At 35.2% G+C, this 26316-nt stretch overlaps 1 protein-coding gene across 1 annotated transcript; it reads left to right on the top strand.

The window, feature by feature from the left end:
• Positions 1 to 48: 48 nt before the first annotated feature.
• On the top strand, positions 49 to 26316 carry LOC148272188 (protein vav-like). The gene is made up of 16 exons (XM_088240391.1): positions 49 to 418; positions 5780 to 5955; positions 8636 to 8695; positions 10731 to 10917; positions 13238 to 13408; positions 13609 to 13860; positions 14653 to 14772; positions 15701 to 15817; positions 16488 to 16652; positions 17511 to 17713; positions 18545 to 18662; positions 19753 to 19898; positions 21559 to 21690; positions 23000 to 23149; positions 25589 to 25757; positions 26064 to 26316. The coding sequence occupies exons 1-16, from the start codon at positions 200 to 202 to the stop codon at positions 26139 to 26141; spliced, it is 2463 nt and encodes an 820-aa protein (XP_088096517.1). The 5' UTR covers positions 49 to 199; the 3' UTR covers positions 26142 to 26316.

Here is a 26316-nt window from a genome sequence, read left to right as displayed (position 1 = left end):
AGTGTATTTTTTGACATAAGAGAAACTAATTGATATCCGAACGAACTTGATTAAGTTGTCAAAAAGTGGTGTTTGGTGATGTTTGCTGTAGAATTTGTGTGTCAATGATCAATTAACCCGTATTTATTAATGGGATCCGAATATAAATAGAATTGTAAAAAACATAATCAGTGTTATGTGATACTATACACCTGTGAAAATGGCGACAGGGGGTGAAGAATTGTGGAGAGAATGTGCTTCATGGTTAACGAGATGCGGTCTCCTACGGCCAGACCACAAGGCGAATTGGCCCCAAAGCACCATCCAGGATTTGGCCTATACCCTCAGGGATGGAGTGTTACTCTGCAATCTTCTAAATGTTATCGATCCTGGAAGTGTAGACATGAAGGACGTAAACATGAGGCCGCAGATGGCTCAGGTTCGTGGACTCAATTCCTAGTAAAAGTTCAATGTCATACGCAGAATCTCTCTTTACATATCCCATTTTAATGTTTTCCCCAGTAATTGACGTCATGTTTACCAAAACATTGATAATCGTCTACTTGGGTTTCCGTTTTAAACGAAAATGTCGAATTTACAACTGTCAAACCCAACCTAGACTAAACATCCACTTATGCATATGAATATTTCGGTTTGATTTTTGACGATTTTTTAACACTTTGTAATGTTTGATGCTTCGGATAGGAAAAGGAGTTGTATGTGGTGAGGAAATTTGATTGAATTTATTATTTTTAGTGCTAAAGGCTTGAAACATCTTGAAAAACTGTTCAAATATTTGCCATCAAATACAATAGCTGTCATTCACTTTGTTTATCTATAAGTAATAAGTCATGGAACATCTGCTCGGCTCTATAACAACTCCCGATTCACATTTTTAGCTACATAAATGGTAGATTGCATTCATTTAGTTTTACCACGTACCTATATATTTTAAATGCATTTTAAAAAGAATCAGTGCATCATAATAAAGAGTTACATAAATATTATGTAAAACTACATTAAGTACTTACTTATTCTAATAATATCAATATTACGATGTGTTTGATTGACTTAAAAAACAAAATCGTAAGTATGTTCTAATTTCAAAATATTTAAATCTATCATATTAGCGACCCAGTGAAAAAGAGAACTAAAAAAAGAGGCCAACTGTTTTTCAACCAATGACAATTATTATTCTTTCTAAAATTTAAAATTACTTGACTTAAATCAGTACTTACTTAATGAAATGAGCCATATCTTATTATGTTATATGCCGAATGCATTTGTATGGTCTCCTCCGGCAGCCATATTTTCTTACTCGTGCAGATCTACGTGTATAGATTTGTGTTAGTGATGTCGATGTATTGATGTGGTTTTTAATAAACAGAGCGTTTACGGATTTGAAATTATAAATCAACATTCAAGCGGATGAGAATACAGTTCTGTGTGTGAAATAGAACCGGAACCCCGGATAAGTGTTTTCCACTCATCAGCTACTCTCAGATAAAAATCGTAAAAAGGAAAACGAGTAAATATGATTCCGCCTCGTGGTGGAGTGGTTGGCGCATCCGTCTACCGTGCTTGAGATCTTGGGTTCGATTCCTGTTTTACACGTCAATATTTCACTGTCCCTGGACTGGCACCTGGAGCGTAAGGCTGATCACCTTATCTTCATGTAACAGATGATTGAAATATTTACATTTGGTGGTGTTATAGTGTAGTACCCCATCCACCATCGGGTACACGGTATATGACAATGAAGATAACTTATACATCTGATCTCGAAACAATCTTCATACTGTGAAAATCAGTATCTGCTAATCCTAGCTGCCAGCTATTTTTAAAAACAATTTTCCTTTACAAGCATTCCCGGTTACATAAAATTCTCAAATCTTTAGATGGGTTGATTTTAGGCCCTAGTGAGTTGCCATGATTTGCATCTGTAGCGGAGAATAGGTGTTATGCACTCGTTATATTTTATTTTATTTTATTTCATTGGAAAGCCAACAGACATTTATACATTTATAAGAATCAATTATACCATAAATACATATCATAAAGTCCAATTAGAGGCTTCCACATAATATTGTTATTGTAAATGTTGTCACATAAAAATTATACATAACATAAAATAACTAATCATACAAAACTTATAATATTACTAGAAATGTAAATGAATATTGGTCACACAGTTGCACATTACAATAAATAATACAACTATAGTTGACCATACAGTGTTCATTTATTATGTGCCTACATACAGAACTGCACATCACCTGCATAATATAGGCTGCGGATTCAAGGCGCAACATCATAACTTGAATTATTTTTGGAAATTTCACTTTTAAAGGAAGTTAAAGATATGTTATTAATATCAATACAATTTAATTTCTGATTACACATATGGCAGGTTCTATTTACAAATGAATTTTGAAAAGATTTAGTTTTACATTTAGAAATTTTAAAAAGAGATTGGATGTAGGCGGCATTTGGTTTTCACCGAGTAAATATCCCATCTCCATACAGCCTTTATACTATGAACTGCGCCTGCTATTCCTAGCTGCCAGGGGCGAATCGTCAAAGTAAGTGGTTATGCACAGCTTACCATCATATTTGACTTTTAATAATAATAATTTATAGTAACCATGTTTATGGGAAAATAAATAAAGTAATTGTTATTTATTATAAATCACCGTTTATATCTTTCTACAAAAAAATATCTATGAAGTGTGCCCAGCGCCAGCGCCCAGTCCATTCTCACTGAACGATGAAACTAGCCGATTACCTCAGCTTATTCTTCCAGACAAAAAAGTACACTGTATTTTTCGTCTTTAACCCAAGTCGGCTTTTTTAATACTATAACAAACTCCCAGATTACAAATATTTTTAGAAGATTCTTTATTTGAAAACTAGTATTTCGAACATTATTTCCGAAGGACTATTTTTCTTTGATGGGATACCTTTGACATATTATGTATCACATAGAACAGGTGGCGTTCGCAGTGGCCGTTTTAGGCATTATTCATATTAAAAGAAATCGGCCAGTGCTCAAGTCTTGACAGCACTGTCAATGACAGATCATAATGTAAATATCTGCTGAATGTCATTGTGGTATTTGTTAATAAACTTTTGTACAATTTTAGTATTCTATTAAAATAGTTTAGAATAAAACTACGGATATCGCGTGATTAATAATAATTGTTGTTTGAGTTGATTTTCACAGAACCACAAAAAAAATAGTCATTTATAATTACATTACTTACATGTTATGTAAGTACTTTATATGTAGTACAAATTATTGAACATTTTTAATAGATTACCTATAAAATAAATCACGGCTCGCCACTGCTAGCTGCACCCCCAGCTCTTTTAAAGGCTCCAATTTCCCCTTACATACAATCCTAGATATTTCAAATTCTCAACTCTTTCGATGGCTCGGTCAGTCAGGGGATTTTTTTTTAAAGAAACACATTATTTTGAAATTTTCTTTTCTCTCTCTTGAACAATTTACTCTTTGATCCTTAAAGCATTTCAAATTTCTTCCGGCAGTGTGTACTAGATATAGAACACCAGTAAAGGCTATTTCTCTGTGAGGCAAATATAAACACAATAGATTTAAGTCATTTTCTCATTAAATAATAGCTTTTTTACTTTGAATTATAAATGAAATACTTAATGCTGTATTTGTTATTTTGCCTTTACAAAATAAATACAAATTCTGACAGACTTACTCTCAAAACTGACAGTAGTATTTATGCACATACATAGTGTAAAAATAATTAATATTGTTACAACTTTTCAATTTATGTAGGTATAAAATTAGTCTGCTGAGAAATTTATTGCAGGTGACACATATATATATTTTTTTCTATTTATTAATTTAAGTATTTATCACTAAAATGTTTTGGATAAAAATATAGCTACTCTTTAGTGCTTTCAAATATACATTTTAATATTAATCAAATCACATTATTCCATATTTATTTCATGATCATGACATCTGTGCATGCTGTGAAAAAATTAATACTTATGTCCAAATCATATTCTCTGCCATTGAGTAAAAACAAAGTCACTAACTATTGTGTCATTAAAAAACTTATCCATCATTTTCATTAAATTTCTGTAATCATTACAGAAGTAATAAATTACACTTTGGTAGTTTTTTCTATTTTAACATAATATAATAGTTTGGTTGGGACAAAACCTTGTCACTGGTCAGTATAAAGAAGTAGTTAAAGCTGAAAATACGTGTGGTAAGCATTTATACAGTGATTATAATGCAATTCTACTAAGAAATGTCAATAGATCTCAATATAATTTTTAATTAATCAATGTTTTTGTTTACAAAATATACATAGATTCATCACCCTAACTTATAAAACTCGCAAGTCCACAATGGTCAAAAACGATATTTTAGCATTTTTTGTTAGGACTTCAAATAATCTGTATGTGTGTAAAACTTGTATATTCTTACAGTGTTACACAATTTTTTTTAATGTGTATTGAAAAAAAACTTCGCTACAATTTGTTACTAAAGTAAAAACTGTTTTTACTCTCCCCTGAACAAAAGTAAGTTTTAAGTAAGACCAACGATATTTTGTTGTTTTACATAAGCTAAATAATTGTTTTATTAAGTTATTTATTTTAAAATCTGAAGTAGTCAAGCCTGTATCGAAAGAGTCCAGTTGAGGACTATTTTTTCAATACTCGACATTCAGTTGAAGTATAATTTTTCAGGAGAGGATTTTTTGTAATTCTATTCAAATCACGTGAACAATCTTTGTTTTCAAAGTTACACTCTACGACTAAGCCTGAGTTAATCTAATTTATAATTTATGTATAGTTTATAATTTTATTTTATATTTTATATGCGCATAATATAAATTACTGAAATTATGAATAAAATATTGTGTTTTGAAAAAAACAATATGACTTTGATATTTTTTAAGAGTTTTTTTTCAGGTAATCGATGCTTCTTCAAATTGAAAATAAAAACCAAATCACCATGTGGAGCGAATATTGTATAGCATAGCTTGATACTCCAATTTTACATCAAACCATAAAATTTTCCAATCAAATCTGTGTATTTTATACTTTTATTTTTCATACTACTGAATTTAGTATTTTTTAATAAAATCAAACAGAGATATTGAAGGGAATCCGAGGGGTGGGGATGGCATGCTGACCTTTGTTCATACATCCTTCTCGCTCATTTATCTGCATGGAGTTTGTATTCCTTAGGAATAATTTAGTTAATTTTCCTCTAAGCGCAGCTGGCACAGGGTTCCCGAGGATTTTATTACAGCTGCGGGTGGATGCTGGGCTTTTAGATCCCCTCAATGTTGAGTTTAGTCTGTGTCTCTTATAATTAAATAAGTAAAATTCCTGTTTTTTATACATGCATCTATCACTTCCTCTGGTGTATTCAAGAGATAAGTTATTTCCAGATTAGGCGCATATAAAAAATAAAATAATTATTTTGTTTATTTAATTTTAACTTCCGTAATCACCCTTCCTTGAAAAAATATTTTCATAAGTATACCAGGAAAATACACTTTTTTGACGTAAAATGCAACATTAAACTACTGACTATTAAAATATGTAACAATCCTACCTCTCAAGACCAACATCCGACTACTGTTAGTTTATATTGAACCTACGTGATTTGTGATAGAACCTCGGTGAATTACTTTTGATCCTGCGTGAGTTGAAACCGGACTTATGTGAGTTTAGATTGAACCTGCGTAAGTTTAGATTTAGTTTTGATTCAACTTATTGACACTCGTGTTTGTGTGTACAGTTCCTGTGCCTGCGCAACATCCGCGTGTTCCTGAAGGCGTGCCACGAGCGCCTGCAGCTGCGGGAGGCCGACCTGTTCGACCCGTCTATGCTGTTTGACCTCAGCAACTTCCACCGGGTACTCTGCACCCTGGCCCGCCTCAGCCAGTGCCCCAAGGCCTGCTCCAAGGGAATACAGTAAGTCCAGGTGTTTGGCACAAAACACCATTTATCGATACCTTTCATTTCTATCCTTTCATCGACCCATTCTCACGGTACCTACCTTAACGTCTTTGGATTCGGAACATTTTACATTATAAAATATAAAATTGTAAACAATACTTGCGCTGATAAACAATGAAATAATGATTTGATTTAAGTTATTTACTGTCAATTCTTGATGGAATTCCATTGTAATGATATAATAACTTATATTTGAATATAAGTTACAAGTTAAAAATACTTTGTACACTTCCACTTATTTGTTTGACCAATTAGCACTTTCACGTCACGTTCACGGCGTCTTCAGACTTTTAAATATTATGCGGTGCAAAGATAATTTATTCTTCTTCTTCCAAGTCGGTCCCTCAATGCTGAAGATCGTGATCACCATGAACACTTCTGATTAGTCTGTTCCATTCCACTCTGCCCTCAGCCCGACAAACTGACTCATCAAATTTTAGCCCCGTAGCCACCTTTATTTAGTCAGTCCATCTATATGGAATTCTACCCCGGCTTCTCCTACCTTCAACTCGGCCAGATATTTTTGTAATTTTAGATTGTCTGGCTCACGCCTAGCAATATGTCCAAAGAAAGACAGTATCCTTCTCAAACACATTACTGATAGACGAGTTGTAATATGGAGCTCTTCCAATATCGATGCATTCGTCCTTCCGGCTGTCCAAGGCACACGCAGCAGCCTTCTCCAACACCACATCTCGAATGTCATCTATTAGTTCAAGGTCTTGCATCTGTCTTGTTCTTATGAGACTGCCATCTCTGTCTACAATCATTAGCCTTGTCTTACTTTTATTTATTTTCAGACCCAGAGCCTCACTCTCCAACTCTATCCGTATGAAGGCTTCTACTAGCTCGGTTTCATCTTTGGCAATCAGTGTCGTGTCGTCTGCATATCTCAGATTTGATATTTGTTGACCTCCCACTTTGACACCACCATTCCACCCATCCATAATTTTGTAAAACTAAATATTGTCTTAAGTGTAGGTACATTAAAAAAAATAAGTCAAAAGAAATTCAATACATAACTTTTCAATGAAACAGAGTTGAGAGCGCTAATTGGTCAAATAAATAAGTTAAAGTATTTTTAATTTGTAACCTATATTCAAATATTTATTTATACAAATAAATATATATTACAAAAAAATAATAAAGTATCCCTAACTCTATGAGGCCAAGAGTCCTGTGTTGAGTTGGGATACAACATAATGGAAAGTGGAAGCATGCAAAAATAAACATTTATAATTATTACTTAAACATATATTTCAATAAACATCTGGACAACACGCTTAATAGGATATATAAAATCTATTCAATATCTCGCAGCAATCTCCTGCAATGGTCTCTTCCCTTCTTTCTTCTTCTTTAACCTTGATCTCTCCACTGCTGGATAAAGGCCTCTTCCAAACGTCTCCACTTCTTCCTATCACCCGCTTTCACCATCCATGGCTATAGAGGCAATGTCATTAACCCATCTTTTCTGTGGCCTTTGAACACTTCTTTGGTTTGCCCACGGTCTCCACTTAATTATTCTGGGTGTCCACCTGCTATCATTTATTTTTCCTTAGACTTATATTATATCAATGAACTAATGGTTTATCATCGGGTGCATTGGCAATCAGTGTTAATATTTTTTATAATAAAAGAGTAGACACAAATAATACCACAACCAAAACAAAGTAAAATAATTCAAAAGTATAAAAAAGAAAAGAGGAAAAAAAATACAGTGAAATTATGAATAAACATACATTGATTATGGTTTTAATGCTCCTAAGAAAGAAAAATGGTGGATGCTCAAAAGTAGTAAAATAATTCATAGTGCAATGAATTTCATCATTCAGTGTATTACTAATGAAGAACAGTGCATCAATATCACATTGAAGATAGGTCCACTCCCGTGCTCCGTTCCTTTTCTTAAATATTCCAACCTTTTACAAAAATGAATGATATTCGCTTTTGTTTACATAATACAGTCCATTGAACAGTAAGTCCTGCACGTCCTACTTCGACCGTGAAAGCACTCCCTCCACCTATCCGAAAACAGTTTTAATGACTGGGTCTTCCTATCCAATTTCCCTCATACTAAAAACCTATTTTTTTACAAAAATGAGTTGCTTTTTAAAAATGCAATTTCGTAAACCGCGGTTTTAATTCAATTTAACTCTACGGCTTTCATTGCCCTTTTCACTGTGTTTGGCAGATTATACAGAGGACTTATGTTGAATATTGTCATTCTTCTTCATGACCTAAAACTGTGGTTTCTTGTATTAATTCAGTTACTAAAATGTCTTTCCACTATGATATTTTAAAATAAATTTAATAATGTCAATTTAGATTGCTATTATCATTATTTTGAGGAATTACTTAACTTCGACGCCCTTCATACAAGTCACCGAAAGATGATTTTTTAAAGACGATTTTTCAAGTCACAGAGAAAGGATTGTTAATACTACATTTGATAAGTACAATACCTAAGGTTAGGTTAGGTTAGAAATGAAAGTTAGGTTGATTATGACAAAGGAAAGCACAAATTATTTGTTCAATTCATACCCAGAGACATTGAGCTCCTTTAACAATATATACAATTACCAACAATGTCTTTTACAATATAATCTCTAAAACGTGTTTAATATTTCTACAGGAGTTTTTCTGCTCAGAGAACACAGTCACAGGAAGACATTTATAGAGATCTACAATCAATGTAAGTACTAATCAATATTGTCAAACATTCTTAATTTTATCATTAATATTTGAACCAATGACTTATTCAATCATTTAATTGTATTTTTTTTGTTTGTTGAAAAAAAATAATTACACATTTTTTAAAAATTTTGTTTTTAGGCTTTGACAAAGGAACAGTCATGGTTTGACACTAGTCAGCATATTAATTTATTTCTTTATCTACGTCCATAGAGCTTTTACATATACATATTATAAATAATTAAACATATCTGTACCTTAAAGTATAAAACACGGGAGTCCACTTTTTGCCGTTTTAGTTGGGTATGCGGGATTACTTTAAGGGACCGTTCTTAGTAAAATGGTACCGTAGTGGGAATGAAGAAGTGGCTAAAGTTAAAAATGCAGAAATTATCGATTTAAGCTATTTTTTACGCCAATAAAACACCAAAGTCTACTTTCATCATAAAAATATATATTTTTTTTTTTAATAAAAATCTTAAGTCTACTTTGTTTTAGTACAAAACACATTAAATTTCTTAGATTTTATAGCTGTTCAGATGCACGTAGTGTTTTTCTGGATTATTATGCTGTGCGTCGTTCACACAAGATATATATATGGCAAGAATGAATGGTAACCGTAAGTCGAGGACGACCAAGAGGGACGTGGCATGATCAGATAAACCAAAATATCAAGTCTGGTCATGTCAAAAGCAGACACAACCGAAGGGCATGTATGAATGTGTAAGTATGTCAGAAAAGATGTGTGTGGCAATCCATCCTCTGCCTACATCTACGGGGAAATGGTGTGATGGAAATAGTACTGTCGGTCACACTCTTTTCTATCCTTAGCATTCTTTTCCGACGTGCAAATGACACAAGACAATAAACTTGGAAAACCCAATTTGCATCTGAGCCGGGAAAATCTAATAAATTGAATGAAAAATGGTGCTGAAATAGCATTTTTGGTTAGAATATAATTAAAACCTTTACCTTGTATGTCTAAATCATGTCTTCTCATTCGTAATGTTTTATCCAGTAGTATTTTTAACGAGCGTTTACCCATACAAATGTCAGGGCTGACGCATCCGAAGATGACACGATGGCGCTTATTCCAAACGAGGAGGAAACGGCTAATAGTTCGGAAATGGCGGCCACTGCAGAGTCTCCCTGGGTTCAATTTAAAATACCAAACATCGCACCTTCTGAAGAGCGAGTGGAAGCCATTTACGAAGATCTTTGCTACGTGCACGTTCCCGCCATACGACCTGAGGTTTCATTGGCTGAATTTAAACATAGAAATATTGTCTTTTGTTTTAGTGCAGATAAATATTAGTTAGAATTTTTGTCATTATTTTAGTGAAGAAAAATATTAGCTAAATTTGTTCACGCTTCAGTCTTTAGAATTAAGTATTTAGCACAGTATTAAGTGTTTTAGTTTTATGTTTGTAGGTATTTATATTTTTTGCTACAATTATTATAATTAATTTGTGCATGTCTAAATGTTTTGATGAATGGGTACAATGTGAATTTTGGATTGGAACTTATTTTCGATCCATTAGCATTGTGTTTTTTATTTTTATCAAACTATTAATTCAACACCAACTGCCCTCACAGATTTACTCATACCTACCATTTAATTCCCTAGACATAACATTGTTATTAAATGTGTTTCCTCTACTATCTCGATTTACCATCGTTGTTATTTTTTTTTTTTTTACTATTTCCATTATCAGTTGCTCTTTCGGCCTGTCAATTTTCCTTTTTTCTTTTTTTTTTTTTTTCATTTTTGGACATCCTTTTATAAAAACTCTCCATTTTTCTTCACTCTTTTTTTTGTTATATTTTCCCTTATCTATCACTTTTCCTATTTACTCAAGCTCTGTTCATTTTCCATCCTTTTTATTGAACTTTTTTTGGCTATTCTTTTGTTAAAAATTTTTAAGTAAGTTTTTCGGTGCTTTATATGGACTTTTTTTTTTTTTTAAATCCATCTCTTGTTTTTTTTTAATTTTCCATTTCTCCTTTGTTTTTATCCAATCATTTCCACCGTCCAGCGCACCCGTACGACCCCAGCAGCCGCTGGCCGCAGAAGAGGACCTGACGGAGTACGCCAGCTACTGCGACCGGATCCGCGATGAGGAGATCTACCATGACCTGTGCTCTGTTAACCCGCGACTGCGCACAACCTCGGCCAGCCGCAGTGCGACCTTCTCCTCAGGCGGGAGAGAGGCGGCCCACGCTGTAGGTGACACTTTATGTGGCCATCGGATCCATTAACTAACAACAAATGCTTTGGCTCCATCGAATCCATTGACTAACAACAAAATACTTTGGCCCCATCAAATCCAATTACTAACAACAAAATATTTTGACTTCATCTGATCCAATAACTAACAACAAAATACTTTAGCTCCATCGTATCCAATAACTTACAAAAAATGCTTTGACTCCATCAGATTCAATAACTAACAACAAAACACTTTGATATCATCTGATCCAATAACTGACAACAGAATACCACATTTAATACTCAAATTTTACTGCGTACAGTTCAGTTTGACAATGTCAGCATGCTATGAAAGTAATACCTTTTTAGTCTACAAAACTGTTTGGATTCATGTACCACAATATGTTTTTGGTTTGTTAGCAATACTGCATGAATTAGTCAATAAGCAATTCTTTAACGGCAGATCACACCGATGCTAACTATTTAAATATGAAGCATAAAACTGATCACCTTACTTTCCTGTAACACATGATCGAGATACACTGCGTGTACTACCCAAAGTGTCAAGTTAATTATACCTTGATAAAGAAGCTTGAGTAGTTTTGAAACCGGTCAGTAGAAAAAAAATGTGGTTAAAAACAATGTTGTTTTATATTTATTTTATTATATGTATATTTGTTTGAAAATTAAAAATATCTTCGTCGGTAACCTGTAATTGAACATTTTTGGAATTAAAAAATCTTATATATACTCGTATTATATTTTTCACTATTCAATAATCTAACTGACTAATTGATTGTCTGATTAATCTAACTAATATTTCTATGTGTTCTCCCTTTGTAAAGGAGAACACTTAGTTTGTTATGAATAAATTGACCGGCACCAAGACGCGCCTGTTCACACACAGTGTGTAAAGTGGCCACTTAAACCAGTCAATGACAGGTCATAAGCCCTGTAGATAGTAGCCCCTAGACTTCTATCCAGTCCTTGTCTACAAAAACTTGGACAAACTCAAAATATTGTTTATAGTTTATCTTCATAATCGCTCGGGAGAATTTATCTTCAACTCTACTTTCAAAGTAAAGGTATGGCTTTCGAATCTTCGGATTGTTTTCAATCCCTTGAAAGGTAAGACTGATTAGTATGATTATATATTGTGAGATCTGCAGTTAAAGAGTTGGTTGTAATAATGCACAATTTTGTTTTATGTGTTTGTGTTGTTTTATTACTGGTGTAAATTTACATAGGTTTGTAGTTCTGTTAAATCATTATTTTATGTGTAGATCATATTTTTCCTGTACTGTCTTATCCCGTAATAATTTATGACAACCAATATCTAAACTTGCAGTAGCAATTAGCTAAAAGCAGTAGCTTTAATGAACTATTAAACTACTGTACAAATGTAGTTGTACAAAACTTTTTAATATTCAATAGTTCTTTAAAATATATATATGCGGTGAAAATTTTATCTATCGTTTTAAAACCGGGTTGTGGTACCGCAGAAGTATTGTGGACTCACGGGCCAAAGGTCGAGGTCGAGGTCAAAGGCTGAGGTTCATTCTTCCAACACAAGTTATTTACGACTTTTAGGAAATGGCCTGAAAATTGAAATATTTGAATAAATAATAAGAAATCAAGTATTGCGCTTTTAAAAAAAAAGTTACCCGTTAAAATAAATATATATATTTTTTAATGTCGGCCTCGTGGTCAGCGGGTTTGCCTACCAAGCTAGAGGTGTCGGGTTTGATTCCCAACATAGTATTTTTACACTAGAATATTTCATAGTCCCTGGAATGCGAAGGGAGTGTAAGACTGGTCATCTTTTTTTTTTCTAAGCCAATTAACAGGCGTATGTAAACCCTAACAGATTGGCATGATACTTCCATAATTTTAAATTTAAAAAATCATTCTCATAGCAAAATTATGCTTGAAATTAGAATATTGTTTTTGTTTACCATAGACAAGCACTTTAATATAAATCTAAATATGGGATTTTAAAATTTAATTTAAATTTTAAAACTCTTCTATGATATTAACAGTAGGTAACCTTGTATACAATGTAAACCTTACAAAATATTGCTCCATTGATTAAAAATGTTATAAATGAATTTAACGACAACCTGATAGCGAATAAATGTATGCTTGAATTGGTTCCTATATGCAGCTTGAATTAAGTTTTTAAAAAATATTTTATCTGGTGTGTTGTAATATTTTTAGTTCTTGTTTTTATTCAATCATTTACGGGGCACATTGTAATGTTTTTCTGTTCAGAGATCCCTTTTTCTTATTTTTATTCTTGTTCATTTACTGTACTAATTGATTTTTGTGTAACAGTTGGCAACATCATCGCACAGTCTGGAAAAGCGGGACTATGTGATAAGAGAACTTGTGGACACAGAATCTAACTATGTTGACGTCCTCGGGAAGATAGACAAGTACTTTCTTAAGCAGCTAGCTAGTGTAATGAAACCGCAAGACCTGCAGCTAATCTTCTATGGAGTCAAGGTCAGTCATGTATTATTTGTTTCTCCATTAAAATGTTTTTTTTTTCTTACATTAAATTACTGAGCAATAGGGTGGTTGATAATTGGTGAACATGTGACCTTGCACTGAAAATATTGGGTTTTATTCTCAAACACTCAGAATCCTGTACAACTCATTGATCCAGAGCAGGCTTATACATAAATTTGGTTTCTTCATTTCAGGATTTGTATGAAATCCATAGTGGCTTCCTATCTCAGATCCGGGCGGCTACCTCGCTGGGCCCTCCTCTCCCTCCCCCTGCCCCTTCCGTTGGGCCCCCGTGCTCGGGAGCCAGCCCCCGCCTGGGGGAGGCCTTCCTAGCGTGGAGGGAGAGGTTCTTGCTCTACGGAGACTACTGCAGCAACCTGACAGCTGCACAAGACACCCTTAAAGTGCTGATGCAGAAAGACGATGTTTTCTCCAAACGCCTGGCAGTAAGGACACTGACCTTCATACATACACTGGACTTTTTTTTTTTACATGGTTTCAAAATAACGGTCCAAATAAAAAAAGTTTTTTTTTTCTTTTAATTTAAAATTTGGAAAAGGGTATCTGTTTATTTCACCGGAAATATTTATGTAACTACTTAATAGTTTCATATTACCGTTTCCAAATTACCTAAAAGGCTTTTAAAAATTATGATTGCGTTTCTTGATAACTTCAATCATCACGAAAGTTATGACCAGTCTTATACATTATGTACACGGAGAAATAATGCTCTACCTCTTATAGAGCCATTGGACGTACGGACATCATACGGACAAAAACCATTCTAGGATTATCAATCGCGAAGTTAGCTACAGTTTGCAGCAAAAAAATAAGCCATAGGTACTCAGATTGAGAATAGAAAGCACAGCGATGAAACCGTCCATTACACGGTGGCCTCCGTGGTGTAGTGGTCAAGACGCTTGACTCACGCACGGAAGGTTCCAGGTTCGATTCCCGGTGAGAACACAAAAAATTAAAAATGTGATTTTTCTTAAGCCTGGGTGCTCAGTGATGTAATTCACCACTGTAATTAGGCCTCCTGGCCTGTTGTGGTGCAAAAAAAATGTAATGTAATGTACACATCTGTTGTTAAACCAAGCCAAGAATTTTTAATGCTTTTGTTCTATGCAATAGTGCAAAATGGTACATAATCCTACAAGCGGGTCGCGCATTATTACTCTGAGCTTATGTGACTGGGATAATGATATGGTATATTTTTTCTCATTTATTATTTTCAGAAATGTCAAAAAGAACACAGCGATGGCAGAATACAACTGCGAGACATTCTGTCTGTCCCGATGCAAAGGATTCTCAAGTACCATCTCCTCCTAGACAAACTTGTACAAGAAACACAACCAGTAAGATGAATCCTCATATTATGTATTATAAAGCCGACTAGTATGTATATTAGAACCGATATTTCTTTCCGAAGACTACAATATGTTTGTGCAATAGAACCGGAATCATGGATAAAATCCTAATTAAGAAAATCTAATGGAGATAAGACCGGCTCGTAGTGTAATTATCGCTGTCGGATTACATCAACTCACATTTTCTGTTATTTGTGGATGACCTCAAACTTTTCATAAAGGTGACAACTTTTGACGATTTTCAACTACAACAACCACATCGAATGTATCTGGGGGTAAGATTTGTGAGCACCGTGGTAAAGCATTAAAGATGTTAGGATTCGGTCTTCGTACTGCCAGGGTTTTCGAAAATACCCGCGTACTGAGAACTCTTTACAACTTCTCGGTGCAAAGTAGACTTGATGATTTGGGGGCCACATGAACTGAAGTATTCTCTTATGATAGAGAAATTCCAAAAAAAGTTTCTGGGATATCTCTACATGAGAGAGTGCCGGTATTATCCTTGGCTCTACCCGACCGAGTTTCTCCAGGGTTTGCTTGGCTACAACAGTTTAGAGACTAGAAGGAATGTGTATTTGACTACACATTTTTATCGATTGTTGCGCAGTGTGGTCGATAATCCTGACATTATGATGAGCATTGGTTTGTATGTTTCTAATAATTGCCTAAGACAGCGTCAGCATAGATTGTTTCATATTCCGATATACAGGACCAACCTGCCTGTTGAAAGGGCTACCGCTATGCTGAACAGCATCGCTCTGGATGTTAATCTATTCCATGTACCCAAAAGAGTTTTCCGGAGCAGAATTCTCTTACTACTTCTCTTTTATGTATTTTTTTCTTTTTATAATATGTACGCCTTAAATTGAAGTTTGTAATACATATGTTATAACATTTTATGTATGTTGTATTTCAGAATCACGAGGACTTTAGGAGTTTAGAGAGAGCTAAAGAAGCGATGGTGGACGTAGCGCAGTATATCAATGAGGTCAAAAGGGACAGTGAAGTTCTAGTCTTACTTAGTAATGTACAGGTAATCAATCATTTATTCACATCATCAAAGATTAATCTATAAATGTCTCCAAGAACATGTAGTATGTAGAGTTCGGAGACAGAACTAAGAGATTGATGTATTTATTCAATTTCAGAGGTGCTATTCTAAATCTTCTCGCGGGGGTAGAGAAGATTTCTACTTACGTATATTTATATTTTGCATTCGACTTTGTCTTCATATATGGCCACACCAATGATTCAACGTCAAATTCCATAAAATAAACAGTTTTATAATAAGGAAGTTCAGCCTTATGGGAAATTGGATATAAAAAATGTTTTCTTACACGCGGTAAAAATTAGAGCATTAAATTGCACCTCAAAGTTTCTAGAAAATGTATGAAAAAAATACTTAAAAGCATCAGGTGATTAAAGACACTCCAAGCCAATATTGATATGACTTCTCAGTGATTATTTATAAAAATATATATATTATAAACTGTTAGCTCTCATTAATTTCAAGGTACCTAGACGAAAGACTCGTCAAGTACCTTCAATTAGTTGCAACAATTTGCAAACCGTGTACTCTTGTAATGCTATTCTGAATCCACTCTATGTACTCGGCAATAACTATTCCCATGTGCTCTTTGATAGTGAAACACATCACTCTCAAACAGATTATTGGTCTTTACATTTGTGATTCCGCTTGCCAGGAGAGCATCCAGAACTGGGAGTTGCCAGCCGGAGCCCGATTAGCAGACTACGGCCGCCTGCTGCTGGATGGAGAACTGAAGGTCAAGGCACACGACGACTTGAAGCTGCGCTCCCGATACGTCTTCGTATTCGATAAAGTCATGGTTATGTGCAAGCTTGTCCGGGTAAGAGGTTTTTTTATATGTGTGCCGTGGCTCCATTCTGTTAAAACCACACATTCCCAACATCCATTTTGTTTTGATTTGCGTTTTAAAAATTACTGCCTTACTTCCTCGATGTTTTACGCTCATCTCGTGGACCTAATCTTCAATCTGAACGTGTTTACCCACATAAAAATTGTTTTTGAGGCCAGGAATACGAGCTCAGGCGGCAATATTGAAGTGAGCGTGGAATGCTGCATGACAACAATGAGGCACTTCAGCCCTATGGGAAATTTAATACAAAAATAATTTCTTTCGTGCGGTAAAAATTAGAGAGTTAAATTGTCCTGTAAAATTTCTTAAAAATGCACCAAAAAAAATAAATATTTTAATAAAAATTAACTGCTTTGAACGACGTCACTGGTTCATATGAATTAACCAATGATTAGAGAGCTGTGAAAGATATCCGCTTTGCTTTCCGTAAACAGACCAATCGGCAGAAGAATAAGCTGACCTCTGATGTCACACGCAGAGTTATTTCAGAAATACAAAACTTTAAAAAATCGTAGCGCTGATAATATAAAAATCTTAATTGTATGTCATAATTATATAATAAAAAAAAAAAATTGGCTTAGTTTAATAGTCTATTAACTTCCTCGTTGAACGACCATTAGAAAAGTAATATTCTACGGCAAATGCGCGCTGTTCCTTCTTCCAGCGCATTTTCGGTACTAGTGATAGGGAAAAAAACTACCCTACCCACCCATTCAAATGAAACTATCCGTATCCCCTAGAAACCAAAACTCGCTCCCTCGCAATTCAAATCAGCAAATCATGCTGTCGCTCCCTGCAGAAGTTATAATAATAGATAATCGCTTGCAGGAGAACCAGTACTCGTTTCGCACCGTGCTGCGGCTGTGCGAGTGGCGCGTGGAGCAGTGCAGCGTGGAGAGGCGCGTGGAGGCGGGGGGACGCTGGCCCGCGCGCTGGCTCCTGGTGCGGCGCTCGCGTGTGGGCGCGCTCACGCTGTACGCGCGCACCGACGACGCGCGCCGCCGCTGGATCGCCGCCATCCGGGAGGCCCTGTAAGTGCAAACACTCTCTCGCAGTCTGTGAAACAGGCAAATAAGGAATGCTCTAACTCGGGGGTCTTTAACCGTTCTTTAACTGCTCCCAGAAAACTCCTATTCTGTCATACTGTGGACTGTGTATTATTATGGATAAGTTATATGGTACTATTTTCGTAATAAAATACCTCAAAAGCACTTTAAAAAAGTGATTCTATGCATGCATTGCATTTGACTTAAAATTTTAGTAAAACTTCTTGACTTTACCTTCATGTAACAAAAATGATCAAGTTACCCTGCGATTGGTCTACCAATCCAGTGCCCTGTGCACCATTAGATGCGAAAAGAGAATGACTATGACGAATATTAAAAAAAAAACTACCATTTATAACTGTAGAATATTAAGGTTTTCCCATAGATCTCAGATTCAACGAAGGATTTCCTATAAATCCCGGGGGATTTGCATTCACAAAGAACCCCTGAAAAGAACTCTGTCCATTATGCACCATCAGGTGCGGAAAGGGAAAGTGATCAGCTGCATGTGCCAGTCCAGGAACATTGAAATATTGCGGTGTGAACCTTTAAAACCAATATTTCAAATGCACCCTTCTAGAAATCGAACCCAAGACCTCAAGAATAGCAGGTAAACAAGCTTTACCGCTACACGATTTCGTTTTCCAGGATTTTTACCTCAGAGTTGCGATCCAGTCAAAAATGAAAATGAATGAAAAAAAAACGGTTCTTTTTCACACTCAGAACTGTATTCTTTATCCGCCCAGACACAGAATTTCAATCCCCATTGTATTGTTTAATCACGCTAATGTTGAATTGTTTTTTTTATTCCACCAGAGACAACATGGAACCGGCGGGGTGCAGAAGTACTGACCACAAATTCGTTCTGAACACATTTGAAAAGCCAGTCACCTGTCATCACTGTTCTAAATTTCTCAAGGGAAGAATATTCCAGGTAGACACTAGCTTACTTTTTTTATTGCGTGTACTATTTAACTAGCATGTAACAATTATTCTTTTGAAATGCAGCCTGTCTCGAACGTTTGTTAAACGAAGGCAAGATGATCAAATAGGTGCATAAATTTTCTCGGTCACTGTTATCATCTACTCTGTTTAACACTATTCTGCTCTATGGATGCAAATCGAGGCACCTCGCTAGGGCCCTAAACAGCAAAATTCTGACTTTCGAGAATAGATGTCTCAGAAAATTTTTGGGTGTGCGGTGGTTCGACTTTGTAAGGAATGAAGTAAAAAGAGAATGGACGCAGCAAACTCCTGCGACAACTGGGTGAGTGAGTGTGCGTGTATATGTGTGTATAATTATACATGTAAATAATTTTGCTGCGATCCATGACAGTTGTTTTTAGTGATGCCATAGAAAAAAGTGATACCATATAAATAAAATTTCCCAACATTTAGGGGAAAAGTTATTTTATGCAAATTCAAAATGCTGTTTTCATTTTTTTTTTATTTACACATAAAATAATTTTAACATGCCGTTTTTAAATCAAATAAAAAAACAGATTACATAATATTGTTTGAAAAAATATAAAAATATTTTTAGTGAAATCATTGAAAATAGGTAAAAAAAATTATTGACAATTTCCACTTATCACCGTTTTTACAACTTTTTTGGAAGTATATGTACACTGTAGTGTAGTAAATCAATTTTATTTTTTTGTAATTCCTATTTTTTCATTTCCTCACTTTAGCGTTTTCCTCAGTTTTACACTTTTTTTCGTGCTCCCTTGAAAAACGTAAAAAGGGGGTTTTACTGTAGTACATTTTAGTAAACTACACCCTGCAGCTAACTTCACACAATACAAAACAGACACCCGCCAACAGAAACTAACTTCACTCAGTACAATCTAGTCAGTAAAACACACACGCCTGTAGCGTTGAATTGCGCGCTACGAATTGAAATATGTTGTGATGTGCTCACGCAATTGAAAATTGTATGATTTCTCATCGCAAGTAACAGCGTACATAGGCCAATGGTTTTCCCTAACAGAGTGTGATTTAATTTGTTTTATATTTAATTCCAGGGCTACTTATGTTCCGTGTGCGGCAGCAGTGTCCACAAGGGCTGCATAGAACTGTCGGGGCGCTGTGGGGCTTCTCGGCCCTCCCACCCTCCCCCTCCGCCCGCCCTCTCCACCCCACCAGACCACACCCTGCACTACTACATGTGGTGACTATATTAATTTATCACTCAAACAACCACCTGTGTTCCGATTACAATAATTAGTCAACAGAGTAACCTTCGATTCTTCGTCAGTTACCTATAATGACGAAGTTCAGTAATTTCAAAATATTTTTTAATTCGTTTATATACTATCAAACAAAGCAAATAAACAATTATAACTAATTAATTAATTAACAATATTTTGAGTTTGTCCAAATTTTTGTAGACAAGGACTGGATTCAACTCCCTGGGGAGCTGTTTATATTAACATATTACAACAGAGATGAAGAACATTTAAGACTTCTGGACTGGACTTCTATATTACCTTCTCTTAAATGTTGTTCATCTCTGTTGTAAAATGTTAATAATTAATTAATTAATTATTGTATTATCACCGCTATTTATTTATTTATAAATATTTTTTTCCATTATAAACTATGATAATGAAAGTAGGTTGAATGCTGTCGAAATGCGATCCTTCGGGCGAATGTGTGGTAAAACGATGTATGATAGGTGCACAAATGTCGAGATCCGTGAAGTGTGTAAGGCTGAGACACGCATTATCGACAGAATCAAGAAAGGGGTGCTGTGTTGGTTTGTAAGAATATTTACAATGCGAATATTGATGGATGCAGAAATAGAGGAAGACCGAGAAAGACATGGCATGACCAAATCCAACAAATACTTAAAGATGGACATGTCAAAAGTCGGAAAAATCGGCGCCCGTGCATGAGAAGATGTATGAATGTAGAGGAAGCGAGATCTGTGTGCAAAGATAGAGTGTTGTGGCGTTCTATCCTCTCTGCCCACCCTTACGGAGAAACGGCGTGATGGTTTGTTTGTTTTGTTTGTATAATTTAAAAATCCCACAAAAACGGTTCATTGCATTGGCCACGCGTCACACGTCACGATTCGGTTAAATTTTTTACTTTGTAACTTTTTAAATTGAAATAAAACATCGTCACAAATCTTGACATCACAATTTTCAAGGCCAAACATGTCGCATTTTTGTAAAGATATATTTTTTAATAATTTTATTTTAAAAAATATGTTCGAAAACATTTCTTCATTTGCTGAACATACAATGAACTTTTCTAAATCCATTTCACGTGTTTTTATCGGTATTCGTAGTATGTGATATTTCTCTATTGTTTCGAGTTCTGGTCAGTGTGATAAAATCACACCTGAACGAGGAAACATAACTGACAAATAGTAAAGAAAACATTGGTTTAATGGGCATTTACTGTACAAACGGCTGACTTGCAGGCATTCTATGACATCATTTGACATGATCGGATTAGTTTGTAGGAACAACAAACGGTATGTTTTTATTTTAAACATTTAAAAGTTGAACCCTGTACAATTATAATTTGTACCCGTTAAACGTCATTTCTTTTTTACTTGAGATTGAAGAGAAAGATTTGAATCTTAATGAACACCTCTTACGTTTTATAATTATACTTGGGGTAAAATCACAACCTGTGATTGAAATTGGAGAGTTGCTGTGATTTTCCAAACTATTTACATCTCAGTAAAATAGATTTGTTTATCATCCGCATAACATATCAATTGATCGTGCAATGTCCTATGCACCTCTGGGTGCAAATAGGGATATGATTATAATGCTTAGTGGAGTTGGCTATGTGTAATAAATAAATACTTGCAGGTTTGTGGGGGAGATGGGGAGAGATGTTGCCACAACCCGCCTGGAGAGGCGAGTGGACGGGACCTTCCTCCTGCGTGTTCGTCCCCAGCCCACGCAGGGACCCCACGACACCCAGTACGCCCTCAGCCTCAAGTTAGTAAACGCTAACCTGCCAATGCTCGTGATCATGAGTTGTCGCCAGAAACTCTTAGCTAGAAAAGTCTACATTATTGCATATCTATAATTCAAAATAAAATATTCAAGTTAGTATATGACCTCTGATTGAACTGAAATTTTCAAATAAAAAAAAAATAAAAAATTAATAATACAAAAACAATTAAAAACCAAACCTGTTAGATTTAGGGAATTTTGGAATTACTGAAATCTTTGAAAAAATGTTAAAACCAATTTTTCAGGAGACTGAACTTTTGAAGCTACGAGAAATCTATTGCCAGCAATGTCTAAAATATGTTTTTATGTGCCAACATTTATTTCCTAAAAATTTTAATAGATATAGTTGAATAGTTTACTTGAAATCCCTTATTGTAAACTCTCATTTTTCATAGGCCCAAAACTGATCAATGTATTTCATAAGGACGATATGATAGAGATTCATTATTTGAATTTGTTTGGATTTAAAGTTTTATTGAAATTATGGATAAAAAAAGCAGATTTAAATTAATTGATTAATAATTTTCTCATTTTTCAGACAAAAAATTGTGTTCTAATATAAGCACTTATTTTTTTAATATCTATCTCATTCTTCCAATAGCCTTTATTGAAATTTAAAATAAAATGTGTATGCCTTTGTAGGATTTATTTTGTGTTCATGTTTACCTAATGAAAAAGGCAAAGAAAAAATAAAAAAATTAAATAATGAGAACTTCAGCCCTACAGGAAATTGGATACAATAAATGTTTTCTTGAACTCGGTAAAAATTGGAGCATTAAATTGTATGGCAAAGTTTCCTGAAAATGTACGAAAAAAATAATAAAAAACATTTTGATAAAAACAAACTATATTTTGAGTTTGTCCAAATTTTTGTAGACAAGGACTGGATTCAACTCCCTGGGGAGCTGTTTATATGAACATATTACAACAGAGATGAAGATTAACTTCACAAACATCAACAGATGAAAGAATTGAAGGAATATAGATGTTCAAATATAGGCAGAATGTTACCCAGTGTGTAAAGTGGCCACTAAAACCAGCCATTGACAGGTCATAAGCCCTGTAGATGCCTAGACTTCTATATTACCTTTTCTTAAATGTTCTTCATCTCTGTTGTAATATGTTAATAAAAACAAACTACTTTGAACGACGTCACTGGTTCATATGAATCAACCAATTATGAGATTTGATGAAGATTTCCGGTTCACACTTCATCTACATTCATACATCTTATCATAACTCTTATTGCATGTCACGGACTCGCTGTATTGTTTGTATTGATTGATTTTAGAACCGACAACACGGTGAAACACATGCGAGTTTGTAGGCGCCCTATAGACAATGTACAACACTACTTCCTCTCCGAGTCGAGATTCTTCCGGAGCATAGTAGAGCTTGTGTCATACTACGAGAAGACCAGCTTAGGAGAAAACTTCGTCGGGTATTGTATTTGTTTATTTATATGCTATAAACTTTTAAATCATTAAAAAAGGAATGCCCCACGCTCAGATGCTGAAGTCTTTGTGGGCATATTTTCCAAATTATGTTATAGCTTAATTTTAAGATGTATTTTTGTAATTAAAATTCTATGTAAATATATGTATGGAAAAATAAACAATATCTGCATCAGGCCAAATGGAACTGGAATTTTCGACGATTGGTAACCATTGTGATGCGTTCGCCTACCAAACTATGGTCCCGGGTTCTAATTCTGGTTATATCGAGTGAAACGAATGCTAACACAGTGTGTAAGCAATTTAAACCGGATTGTGGTTCGGTGGTTGTGTGGCGGACTCACACATCAAGTCTGAAGTTTGAATCTCGCAACTTAATTCTCATTTCCAGGGCAGAATTCGTGGTTTATTAACTAAAATACACTCAATCACAGAAGGTTCCGGGTTTAATTTCCGAAGAGAACACAAAAATTAATTATTTGTTTTGCTTAAGAGCATCAATTTAAGTTGCTGCTATTTTCCATATACCAGGCGGCAAACCGCTACATATTTGCACAAGCATTTTCTTTAATAATATGAAACTTGCTTTGTCGCAACAGAGAGGAAAACATTTTTAAGAAGGGAATATGGAAGTCTAGGCATTTACATTGACCTGTCATTGGAAAAGAAGTATAGAAATTGGAAAATTGTTCCGTTTTTCAGTTTTTTTGTTCAGCCAGATGAATTACACCCACATGATAAAGGTTTCCGCTCTTACTTCACAAAAGTCAACAGATGGAAGAGTTAAGGAAATGTGGATGTTTAAACATGGACAGAATGGTGAATGTTACACAGTGTGTAAAGTGGCCACTTAAACCAGCCAATGACAGGTCATAAGCCCTGTAAATGCCTAGACTTCCATGTTTCCCTCTCTGTTGCAACAAATTTAGATCTAAATAACTGCATAGGGAGGAAATCCGGCCAGTCTGAAAACATTTAGACATACTCAAGACATTGTTGAATATGAAACTTCTTTATTTTAATGCCAATAACATGATTAAATCATATCTATGAACTCATTTCTTACCTTTGAAACATACTTTATATTAGAAAACTTATTTAAATTACTATAAACCATAAAAAAACAAAACAAAAATAGAAGTGTTTATCTCAAAATTATTATTTTCAACTTGCGTCTTTCTGCCTTAGCACATTAGCAAAGTTATTATGTATAAAACCTCCTAAAAGCACTTAAAATATATATCAGTGTACCAACCATTGTGTAAAAAATTTCAATGCAAAAATATGTTTTAAAAAAAAACAAGTTGAGAGGTTTTATGAGTGGTGGTTGCGCAAGTGGTTGATGGGATTGAGTGGTTTGTGGCTGGATGGACCGCCAGTGAATGAAGGTCCACATATCCTACCCATCCTGTGATCTCCCAACTTTCAATATTTGTTATTTTTATTTATTTATTTATTGTGGATAACTTATATAGCGCCATTTTCGTAATAAAATACCTCAAGGGCACTTTACATGGTGATTCTATTGTTAAGTTAATTTAATTGAAGCTTTTAAATTTGTAATTTAATTAAAATAATTTATTTTGTTGTCAAGTGCTACGGATTTATTCAAATGATTTAGAGAACAAGTGGGTTTTAAGTTTTTTCCGAAACATCACTTCACTTTCACAGCCTCGCACCTCTGCTGGGAGAGCATTCCATGCAATAGGGCCTGCGACCGCAAATGCGCGCTCACCAAATTTAGTGCGCTGTTTGCGTAGAGGTATAATAACTTTTCCTCTCGCCGTAGACGTAGCTGATCTAAGCGTGAGACGCCTGTCAGCTAGTTCATCTGGAATGCATAGTTCCCTTAGATATTCCGGAGCCGAGTTGTGCAGTGACTTATACATAAGCCAACAGAGTTTGTATTCGACCCTCTGTGGAAAACGTAGCCAGTGTATTCTCCTCGTCTCTATGGCCATGGGTAGCTATGGGAACAATTTTCCATATCCGTAGCAACCAACATCAACAATCACACATTTTTTCTCTTCTTGATAATTTCTGTCAACTACCGCATGTTCATAACTTTATCTGCCCGCATCTGCTCGTCCTTTAATCATCTGCCCGCATCTGAACAAGCCAGGACTTAGAGATATCATCCGGATTCCTGTTCCTGATTCCCTTTCCTGTCTTCCTAAAGGTAGGATTTTTGTTTGCTGTGGTTTGTTTGGCCGCTTACTGTTCTTTTCCGCATTGCCATCATCGCGCAAACGCTTTTATTTCCCCGCAAAAATTAACACAGATCAACAATTCAGTCAAATAATGCCCACACAAAATTATAATCGCCACCCCAAGTGGAAAAACGTATTTTGTGTTAGTCAATATTTTTCCTCCTGTACAATTTTTTAGTACCTGTTTCCTCTTAAATGATTCTTTTGTATATCTAGGCTAAACGTCGTGTTGCGCTGGCCTTTCCGTCGCGTTGTTGCCACCGCCACCCACGACTTCCGACCCTCAGACGCAGGTCAGCTACCACTGCGCAGCGGAGCCAAGGTGCTCGTCCTCAGTAAGGAAGGAGACGCTCGCGGCTGGTGGAAGGGCCGACCCTTAGATAGAGTAAGCGCCCATCAATTATATTTATGCTTTTCTTTGGTCCGTAAAATAGAACCAGAACCTCGAAAAGTCAGCTAAAAGGTAATTAAAAATTTTATCAGGTCGTAGTCCCGTGGCTAGTGTCGAGGACTTACAGATCAAAGGTTCGAGGTTCGCACCCTGCTCTACCGCAATTTTATTCTCATTTTCTAATTTGTAGCGAGTTAGTTGCAACTCGTTGAAAATGGCTCCCAAAATTTAAAAATTTGGATAAATTAAAAGAACACAGATGTTTCAATGCTATATTACGCAATATGTATATTTCCACAGCACTCGGACAGTCAATCCGGCTACTTCCCTAAGGACTGTGTGAGAGAAGACCCTGAATTTCTCGGGAGCCTCGACTGAACTTACCCTAGATCTACTCACCAATATTCCTCACTAGTTTCTACTTCTGACAGACTACAGCATTATGACAACTCTGCGTGCATCACTCAGTTTTTTCTACACTACAACAGGTCACGACATTATCGCTAATTCTATTCAGAAACATCTCAAAAACAATGTGAATGGAGACGAAAAA

The sequence above is a fragment of the Micrasema longulum genome, unplaced genomic scaffold (assembly GCF_059751315.1).
Source record: "Micrasema longulum isolate JH-2025_06_02 unplaced genomic scaffold, ASM5975131v1 h1tg002444l, whole genome shotgun sequence".
NCBI lineage: Eukaryota > Metazoa > Arthropoda > Insecta > Trichoptera > Brachycentridae > Micrasema > Micrasema longulum.
This window is presented reverse-complemented; position numbering and strand designations above follow the sequence as displayed.

Bases quoted from the DNA above. Each gene is read 5' to 3' on its own strand.
- LOC148272188 (XM_088240391.1), top strand. From the start codon at position 200: ATGGCGACAGGGGGTGAAGAATTGTGGAGAGAATGTGCTTCATGGTTA. The intron at 15,818-16,487 runs GTAATCAATCAT...TCCGCTTGCCAG, and splicing joins TCTTACTTAGTAATGTACAG to GAGAGCATCCAGAACTGGGA. The intron at 23,150-25,588 runs GTATTGTATTTG...TTGTATATCTAG, and splicing joins TTAGGAGAAAACTTCGTCGG to GCTAAACGTCGTGTTGCGCT.